The sequence below is a fragment of the Gopherus flavomarginatus genome, chromosome 1, assembly GCF_025201925.1.
Source record: "Gopherus flavomarginatus isolate rGopFla2 chromosome 1, rGopFla2.mat.asm, whole genome shotgun sequence".
NCBI classification, from domain to species: Eukaryota; Metazoa; Chordata; order Testudines; family Testudinidae; genus Gopherus; species Gopherus flavomarginatus.
This window is the reverse complement of record NC_066617.1, coordinates 280,513,789-280,524,149: the sequence shown is the minus strand read 5'-3', so window position 1 is coordinate 280,524,149 and position 10,361 is coordinate 280,513,789. Positions and strand designations below refer to the sequence as shown.

General features: G+C 48.2%; 1 protein-coding gene across 1 annotated transcript; it reads left to right on the top strand.

Moving 5' to 3' along the window:
* Positions 1-2,434: 2,434 nt before the first annotated feature.
* Positions 2,435-9,223, top strand: SLITRK5 (SLIT and NTRK like family member 5). The gene is made up of 2 exons (XM_050948018.1): positions 2,435-2,541; positions 4,765-9,223. Exon 2 carries the CDS (start codon positions 4,773-4,775, stop codon positions 7,611-7,613), a length of 2,841 nt encoding a protein of 946 aa, XP_050803975.1. The 5' UTR covers positions 2,435-2,541; positions 4,765-4,772; the 3' UTR covers positions 7,614-9,223.
* The last annotated feature ends 1,138 nt before the right edge of the window (positions 9,224-10,361 follow it).

Sequence of the window (10,361 nt, the reverse complement as noted above, 5' to 3'; positions counted from 1 at the left end):
GTATACCTCATCATGCAATTAGGTACTCTCTAAATACTACATGCAACGAATATTTTAGAGGATTTATTTTTTTATCCCTCCATCTATGAAACCATCCGATCAAAAGCCAAACAAAGTAATTCAAAGACTTCAGTTGACTTCAATAGGCTTTGGATTAGATCATATGTCTCACTGTACAGGGCACACAGGGAGTTATAAACACCTGTCTATATTGTCTATATCTAGAAATGTCATTATTGTAATCTTTGATCCCATTTGGCACTAAAAACAAGTACTTGGTCCCACTGAGAAGCTGAGATTCTTTCCAAAACTATATTTCTTCTGTTCTAGACCTACAAGGTCACAGGAAATATTAGATTTCAATATCTAATGGAACCAAACCGGTTTATGTAGAGAAAGCTAACTAGAATCCAGGCCCAGTTCTTGTTAATTCTGGGCTTTAGGCAATACAATTTGCTGGTAAAAAATCCACATCTGGAAAGAAGAGGATACATCTGTGGGCTAGGTTGATGTTTAAAAGGTGTTTCTCTGAAACTTTTCAAGGGGTGAGAATGTTAAAATAAATTCCAATAAATAATACCACCAGTGGGCAAAGAGCAAGTAGGACAGTCAAAGGTGCATGATAAATTTATTGATCATTAGTCTTGACTTCTCAGTTAAGGTAGCATTTAGTTTTTCACTTAAAGCTGGAATTTCATCTGAATTTAGTTTTTCACTGAAAGAGAGAATTCAATCTCACGGGGGTGTCCAATTTATATTATGAGTATAACTGTACATTATATACGTTTTATGTACTCTACACTGCTTGTGCATATGTATAATTTAAATGTATATGCAAATATACTTTCGTTTTGAGATCATTCAAAACTCCAATTGCCCTGCAAAATAAATACCTAGAGTTAAACTTAAACATGATCCACCATGATAGCTTGAAAGCAAAGTGAAGGAGCTTCTTGTTATTTATTTAAAACGAGATTCCAGGTGAGCTACAATTCTCCCAACTGGCAATAAAGGGAAAAGCAATCAGCAAAACGGTGTGTAGTTTGTCTCTTCAAATTACCAATCTTTGAATCGCTGGCATATTATTTCTTCCCCTCCCTCCTTCAGTTCTGGCGCTGGCTGCAAAGTCTTACGCTTGTGCTATGTTCGGGACATAGTCTGCAAGGCTGATTCCCATGCCCAGAAATAATATCTAGAAGCTGCTTTGGCTTCTGTCGCGGCATTCCAGGAGCAAGCCGATCTGCCGCCCTGCACTGCCATCTATTGGCCACGGGGCCTCACTGCTCTGCCTTCCCCCAGCTCCACCACGTCTGCCGCAGCTTTGCTAAGCCGGCAGCTCCACAACGAGCAAGTGTCGGAGCCCCGGCCCCATGCCCCTTGCCATTGTAACGGCTTAGAGGGCAGAATCACCCGCACTCCCACAGCGCCTCGTGCCCGCGACAGCCTGGCCGTTCTCTGCGGCAGGTCGGCCCCCACCTGCCTTTGCTGGTGGCAGGAAGGCGAGGGGGGATCCTCCCGATCTTAAGGAGGGTGCCCAGCAGCCCTGTCAGCTGCCCCAACTCCCTCGTGCCTTCTAAAGAAGCCGATGCAGCGGAGGCTGCCAGACACCACGCAGGAGAGGCAGCTGCAGCAGCCGGAGCCCGGTCCGCGGCGGAGGCTCTGCAGGAGGCAGCCGCGGGGGCCAGGCTCCCCGCTCCCCCCCGCTGCACACTACCATGTTCGGCGCGCGCCGCCAGAAGAAGGGGAAGATTAAACCCAGGCGCGCGGCGCCGCGCATCCTCCCCTGCCAGTCTGGGTCTCAGCCGGCGGGGCGGACCGGCCGGCGGACAATGCTGTGAGGCGGGGGAGCAACTCAGGAGGCTGGGCGGGGGAGGAGGAAAGAGGGGGAGCTGGAAGCGGCTGCGGAGCGGGGGGAGAGTTGTGCCGCTCCGTGGGAAGGGGGAGCGCGCGGCGCGGCGGCTTGTTGTATCGGCATGTGAGTCCGTGTGTGGCGCCCTGCGGAGCTGGCTGCCCCGCAGCCTGGCAGCGAGAGGCGGAAAGGGAGCAGCCTCCTGGTCCCTCCATTAGCCCCCAGTGTACAGACATTTCCCCATCTTCCTCCTACCCTCCCTCTTTGTGCGCCCCTCACCCCCTTCCTCTCCTTCCTAAGTCCCCCCCCCGGCTCCACTCTCTGCACCCTCCACTTGCCCGCCCCTCTCCTCCGTTCCCCGCCCCCCACTCTCCACCCCCACACTCCCTCCCTCTTGTTCGCCCCTCCCGCCCCCCCCCCCCCACTCTCTGGTCGCGGGGAGAGCGCTGAGAGCGGCTTCGGGAGCCAGCCCTTGGCACCGCCGCCGCCGCCGCGCTCGATGTGTGTGTGCCGCGGGGGCTCGGCGCAGCCTGGGCGGGGGGCGCCGTGTGCGTGCGTTCCTTCTCCAGCCTTCCCGTCCGCGAGCCCCGCCGCCGCTCTCCCTCGCCCGGCCGGCTCGCACGCAGCGCACACCCGAAGCAGGCAGCGGTATGGGTTGGAACAATGCTTGGGCCCTGGAGATTTCAGACTCAGTAAGTATCGGGGTTGACTCCCCCACCCCCTTGCTGTCTGTGTCTTTTTGTGGCTTCCCAATCGCCCCCCTGCTCCGCAACTCCTCCCCTTCCCCCCTTTGGAACAGGATTTCTCCCGGCTCGGGTGCTGCTCAGTTAGGTGGCGGTGTCCGGCGGCTGCTGCTGCTGCTGCTGTCGGCGGTACTGAAAGCTGCCTAGGGCCAGCCGTGCAGTGCGGTGAGCAAGGGTTTGAACTCTTTGGGGGAAAGCAATACCCCCCCACCCCCGCAAACTGTGACCCTCCACCGAGATGTGGCAAGGAGCGGCGCACAGCTATCACAGACGGGCTTCTCAGGCAGGGTCGCAGCCCTGTATAGCACAGATTCAACTTTATTTTCTTGCTCTCCACCCCCGTTGTTTTCTTGAAGGAGGAAGGGGGGGAGGGGAAACTCTATTTATCTCCTTTACTAATCATAACTGAATTAAAGTTGCAAAACGCCCGGGAGTTTGATACTGTACTGCCCGAGCACGTTTCGCAATGGCTTTTTTCTTTTTTTGATTTGGTTTGGTTTGAAGATCAGGCGGTTAATGGATGAATAGATCTGCTCGGGCTGAGAAAGAATTTGCAAGGTAAATGCTATAACTAGAAAGATTGATGCAGCATTGATGCAGTGAAGCCGTTTCTCTTCAGTAATTTCGATCCGGTAGACGTGTGGTCGAAATTCTATATCTATATATATGTTCGCCAAGACGTCCGATTCCCTGCTGCTTCCCTCCCTATGCTGCAAGTGCTAGATTTCAGCGTTGAACTCGCTGCCACAAGAGATGTCTTGCAGTAATGAGACTTATTTTTAGGGTGCGTTTCTCCAAGCGAGTGTTGCCGTGAGGAGTGACGCTCAGAGAAGGTTGACCGTAGAAAATGCAGTCTCAATGACTTATTAGTCTCCCCTCCACCCCCCCCCATGTACATATTTTGGCTCTTAATATTATTTTTAGACAAGTAGAAGTAGGAGAAAGCGCCAAGGAGACAGACTGCAAGGGAGAAAGAAAATTTGTTTCCTGCTAGATAAAATTCGGGTATTAAATCACTGACGTAGGTCAATGGTAGGATTTTTTTTCCCCCGTTAGCTTTCAATCAGCTCGGGTGTCTTCTCCCCTAAAGGATGAACAGCACTGACAGCCATCCTTGCTTATAATCAGCATCTCCAATGCTTGAAGTGTTGGCGATGATATATTTCCATGAGACCTAGTTAGAGCTCTCCGTTTCTATTAGGCTAGTTTTACAAAAACACTGGGAATAAACAGTAAATATGCCAGTTATGGCTGAGCCTGCGAAGATGATCTTCACGTTTTATATTTTTCACAAATTTTGGGTGAGTGGCTCAAACGTCCTCTTTAATTCTCTCTCGCGCTGCCTGTACGTGTGTTCACAAATATCAAACGAGTAAGGTTACTTATGTGAGTGAAGATGCAAAACATGAATACTATTGCTAAAGAGAGCTAGTAAGTGCATTCAGTTACACGGTGGATGTAATTCATTGCATTGCCGGAGAAGTCCATCACAAAAGTTATGTTTTTTTTTTAATGCATATATATACAACCATTGACCGTTTTAGGAAAGAGGTGATTTGGGGGACCCAACAGGATTCTATGTGTTGAATTAATGTACATATTTTACGTTTTTCTTTGGAATTCCGACCATAGCATTTCCAGCAACGGTTAAAAATAATCGCAGTAGCACCTTGTGTCTGTAAAAGTGGGGAAAGACCTTAACAGTGCGCTGTTCGCTTATGAGGTTCTGAAAGGAAGAAAGGGGGGTGGGTAATAGGGCTGAGATGGGAAACCTCATAAAATGGTGCTTCTTTTCTTTTAAATTAGAACCGTGAAACCGAACTGACAGCCATTTTATGTATATTTGTGGGGCCGGTCATGAAAAAAAAATCTGACGAAACAGTGAAATGTAACATATGAATAGAAAAGAACGGTTTCCAGTGTGACCTTACCTTTTAAAAAATACAACAGACGTTTAACTCATGAGGAGTTGCCACATCGTCCTTTCAAGCAGATTCAGTATTATCCAGGTTTTAAAACACTTGGAATTAGAAATGACAAAATTTTATTTTTAATAGCAACCTTCTCCACTCGCCCCCACGCTAAAATAAATAAATGAAAACTTTGTGTTTGGTTTATATTTCAAATCTTTATGCTATTATGTTGTTTTCTTTTCTCTTCTTGCTCTTACAGGAGTTAAAATGTATGCATGCTGCTCTACAGTAACTTTGGAACAGGACTCCAACAAAAAAATGCATATCTGGATGCTGCAGACGATAGCGGTTGCTTTAACATCGCTAGTCCTGTCGTGGGCAGAAAGCATCGAGTATTATGGGGAAATCTGCGATAAGGCGTGTCCTTGCGAGGAAAAGGACAGCATCTTAACGGTGAGCTGTGAAAACAGAGGGATCATCAGCCTTTTCGAGATCAGCCCACCAAGATTCCCTGTCTATCACCTCTTGTTATCTGGGAACCTTTTGAATAGACTCTACCCAAACCAGTTTGTTAATTACACTGGGGCTTCGATTTTGCATCTAGGGAGCAATGACATACAAGACATCGAAACGGGGGCCTTTCATGGCCTGCGGGGCTTAAGGAGGCTGCACCTGAACAATAACAAGCTGGAACTATTAAGGGATGACACTTTCCTTGGTCTGGAGAGTTTGGAGTATCTACAAGTCGATTATAATTACATCAGCACTATTGAACCCAATGCTTTCAGCAAACTGCATTTGCTGCAGGTGCTGATCCTCAATGATAACCTCCTCTCCAGTTTGCCCAACAACCTTTTCCGTTTTGTGCCCTTAACTCACCTGGACTTGAGGGGTAACCGGCTGAAGCTGCTGCCCTACCTGGGCCTTTTGCAGCACATGGATAAAGTGGTGGAGCTGCAGTTGGAGGAGAACCCATGGAATTGCTCTTGCGAGTTGATCGCTCTGAAAGATTGGCTAGACAGTATCTCCTACTCGGCTCTGGTGGGGGATGTGGTTTGTGAAACCCCTTTCCGCTTGCACGGCCGAGACTTGGATGAAGTCTCCAAGCAGGAGCTTTGCCCTAGGAGACTCATCTCGGATTATGAAATGCGACCGCAGACACCTTTGAGCACCACAGGATATTTCCACACTACCCCGGCCTCGGTCAACTCCGTGGCCACTTCTTCCTCGGCTGTTTACAAATCCCCCTTGAAGCCCCCTAAAGGGACCCGTCAACCAAACAAGACCAGGGTGCGTCCCACCTCCCGCCTGCCCTCCAAAGACCTGGGATACAGCAATTACGGCCCCAGCATAGCCTACCAGACCAAATCCCCGGTGCCTTTGGAGTGTCCCACCGCCTGCACTTGCAACCTGCAGATCTCCGACCTGGGCCTCAATGTCAATTGCCAGGAGAGGAAGATCGAAAGTATCTCCGAACTACAGCCCAAACCCTACAACCCCAAGAAGATGTATCTGACCGAGAACTACATCGCCCTGGTCCGCAGGGTGGATTTCCTCGACGCCACCGGGCTGGATTTGTTGCACCTGGGCAACAACCGGATCTCGGTCATTCAGGACCGGGCCTTTGGGGATCTAACTAATTTGAGAAGACTCTATCTGAACGGGAACCGGATCGAGCGGCTGAGCCCGGAGCTGTTCTACGGGCTGCAGAGCCTGCAGTACCTCTTCCTGCAGTACAACATCATCCGGGACATCGAGGCGGGAACCTTTGAGTCAGTCCCAAACCTCCAGCTCTTGTTTTTGAACAACAACCTGCTGAGAACTTTGCCCGCCAGCATTTTTTCCGGCCTGACTCTCTACAGGCTGAGCCTGAGGAGCAACCACTTCTCCTACCTGCCTGTGAGCGGGGTGCTGGACCAGCTGAAATCCCTGCTACAGATCGACCTGCACGAGAACCCCTGGGATTGCACTTGCGATGTGGTGGGCATGAAGCTGTGGCTGGAGCAGCTCAACACCGGGGTGCTGGTGGACCAGGTCATCTGTGAGTCCCCCAAGAAGTTCGCCCAGAGCGACATGCGGACCATCAGGTCGGAGCTGCTGTGCCCGGACTACTCCGACATCATCGTCTCCACCCCTACCCCCTCCTCCATCCAGCTGCCGGGCGGGACCACCCTTTTCTCCTCCACCGTGCGGCTCAACAGCACGGGCGTGGCGGGGGGCGCGGCGCCCTCGGGCGGCGGGGGCGGACCCCCCTCGTCGTCGGTGCCGCTATCGGTGCTGATCCTGAGCCTGCTGCTGGTGTTCATCATGTCGGTGTTCGTGGCGGCGGGGCTCTTCGTGCTGGTGATGAAGCGCCGGAAGAAGGGCCAGGGCGACCCGGCCAGCGCCAACAACTCCGACGTGAGCTCCTTCAACATGCAGTACAGCGTCTACGGCAGCGACCACCACCACCACCCGGCGCCGCAGCCGCCCCGCCACCCCCGCGGCGGCGGCCAGGCCCTGCCCAAAGTGAAGACCCCCGCTGGCCACGTGTACGAGTACATCCCGCACCCGCTGGGCCACATGTGCAAGAACCCCATCTACCGCTCCCGGGAGGGCAACGCGGGCGAGGATTACAAAGACCTGCACGAGCTCAAGGTCACCTACAGCAACCATCACTTGCAGCAAGGGCCGCCGCCCCCGCCGCCCCCGCCGCCCCCGGGGGAGGACGAGCCCCTGCGGAGCCCCACTTACAGCGTCAGCACCATCCAGCCCCGGGATGAGCTGCTGTCCCCGGTGCAAGACGCCGATCGCTTTTACCGGGGCATTTTGGAGCCCGACAAACACTCCTCCTCCTCGCTGGGCACCCCCGGCAATAATATCCCCGATTACCCCAAGTTCCCCGCCGCCTACACCTACACCCCCAACTATGACCTTATGCGGCCCCATCAGTACTTGCACCCCGGGGCGGGGGACAGCAGGCTCCGGGAGACGGTGCTCTACAGCCCCCCGAGTACTGTCTATGTAGAGCCCAACAGGAACGAGTATCTGGAGTTAAAAGCAAAACTAAACGCAGAGCCGGACTACCTCGAAGTGCTGGAAAAACAGACCACATTCAGCCAGTTCTGAGAAATCCCTCCCTCCCCCCAACAACCACAGCGACTCCTCCTCCTTCTCTAGAATATTTGTATTTAACAACCACACACAAAAGAAAGAAACACAAATGCTGAATCCCCTCCCTCCCCCCTTTAACTCATTTTGTTGTAGGGTGAAGTGCCTTGGCACAGGATTTTCAGCTTCGGGGAATGATACTGAAAGGGTGTGCTGTTTCATTTTTATTTTTACAAGTCGGAAACAATCTATGGTGTAAACTGGGCACAACACTTGCTCTTGTGTGTTTGTGTGTTTGTGTTGGGGAGGGGGGAAAGAGGGTTTACTTAGGTTGGATTGTGCAGGTTACAAGTACAAAAGTCATAGTCACTTTCATTTTGTTGGACAGGCATTGCTTAATTTTACTTAGTCTTTGGTTGAAGAGTGCAGCGCACGTTTTCCCCTTTTAGCTCTGGGTGAGTCTAAATGGCTTTTAAGGAGAGATTTGCACACCCGATTTATTACAAAGTTTCCTTTTTTAAAGGATGTGTTTGTATGCTTTCTGGACTTTTGAATTAAAAATATATATATATTATGATCTTTAAAAAAGATCAGCAGAGATGTGGACAAATCATTAAAGAGGGCAGAGATATATGATCCATAACTGGTTAGTGAAAATAACTTATTGATGAACTATAAAATATTTTATTGTAGCACCTATTTTTATATGTACATTAGCATTTCTCTTTCCTTCACTATTTTAGGGCCCAGTCTTGCAAATACTTACATATCCACGTAATTCTATTCATGAAAGTAGTATTAGCATAGGCACCCAGCCTGCAAACACTTAGGCAAATAAACAACTTTGCTCAGGTGTGTAGTCCCATAGATTTCAGTGAGTAAGTAAAGTTAGCCACATGCCCAAAAGTTTGGAGGACTGGGGCCATAGTCAGTACAACTGTTCTCATAAGTAAAGTTACATGGATGTGTAATTGTTTTTCAGGATGGGGCCCAGAGTCTGTGAATTGCTCAGAAGTGTTGCACTACATGCAGAGCTTTATTTCCAAAGCTGAAGTGGTATCAGGAGGACATTTTAAATTACTAAAATGAACAGTAATTATGACCAAATCTTAAAAGACAATCCAAGACAAGCAATCTGGTCAGGATAAAATAATATTGTATTAGGAGCCTCCTGCTAGGGCAACTAGTTGGACATGTAGAAATTGTTGATTTTAGCAGGAAAATTATTTCTTTTCATTACTCAACCAAAATATAATGATTTGACTACTGTTGTAGCCAATTTCTGATTGTTTAGTCAAATGCAATTGCACTTGTACAGATCCATGTGTATACTGGCACTTTGAAAGACCAAATGATGGACTGTACACATCTCTAATATAATGTCTTTACCCCTTTGGGCATCAGGCAATTGAAAGGATATCCATAAATTCAGCATCACTGTAAGGTGGGACAACTGGTGTCTCATATGTATCCCAGCACATGTAATTTTTTAAAAATAATTTCTGAATAAACACTTGATAACTATTTCAAATGTAATGACATCAAGTAATGATTACATGAAGTTCACAATATCTTGCCAAAATCAAACTTTGCTATGTGATTCTGCCTTTACTCGCAATGAAGTCTGAACAAAAAGGAATTAACAGTATAATATGATGTGTCGTTCTTCAGGTTATTTTCAAAACACAATATATTGTAACTTATCAAGGTACCTGATATGGGTCAGAACTGGACATTGCTATGTGAATCACGAACATGCTTAAAAGTATAGTTCCATATTTACATTTTTTTCCTTTCTAAAGTCTTCATTTAAGATATGGATCAGGGTAAGTGATATTTCACGTTCTTTTTTACCTTTATCTCTTAGGTTATTGTATTTGGTATTGTTTGGCCAGGATTTGCTAGTACATCTGTTTTGCAAAAGGGCTCTGTTCTGTGCTGCTTTTTCTACTTATGTAAAGTATATGTCTTTATTTTTGTGTTAAACTGGCCTTCAGCAATTCAGGATGAATGATATGTTGGGATGTGTACTTCCCTTCCACCATGCCTTCCACGACCCAAACAAACAAAATCAAATGTGCATGACCATACATAACTCTGGGTGGTTTGGTCAATGTACTGAAATGTGGATTTTAAATGTGAACAGGAGATCCTTCTTGTTTTATTGCAAAAGGAACAACGCATGGCATTATGGTGTATACTGTTCTTGATCTGCAGCATATCTGTCATTGAAGTCAATGAGAGATGTAAGTGCTGATTTAGGTGTCATTCTACAGTTTTTATTGAGCATAAAACTTCTTTTGAACCATTGCCAAAGCCGAAGCCTTATTCTTTTCTCATTTACACTGGTGTAAATTAGGAGTAACCTTTAAAGTCAGCAGTTACACTGGTGTTAAATGGCTACAAGTGAGAAGACGATTACGCACATTGGCTTGCACAGTGACACGGAAGGAAATTTTCTTAGTAACATCCGAATGATCAGGGCAATATGTGGTCCTTCAAGTGTGAAACTTTTTGCTTGTGCACCCAAAATTCAGGTTGATGGGAGTTTTGGGTAGTTTCAGTAGGAGTGCAGGATCTGGTCCTTAATGTGAAAGGTACATTTTACATGGCATTCTGCCACAAAGAGGCAGCATCCACAAGTGTGTAAATGCATAGGAACAGCTTGAATTTATGAGACCTGGGTGATAGAAATGCCTGAACAGTCTTTTTATGTCAGAGTTCCTGATGCTGCTATTTCTGATGCCAGTAAATCTGCTGTCTCCA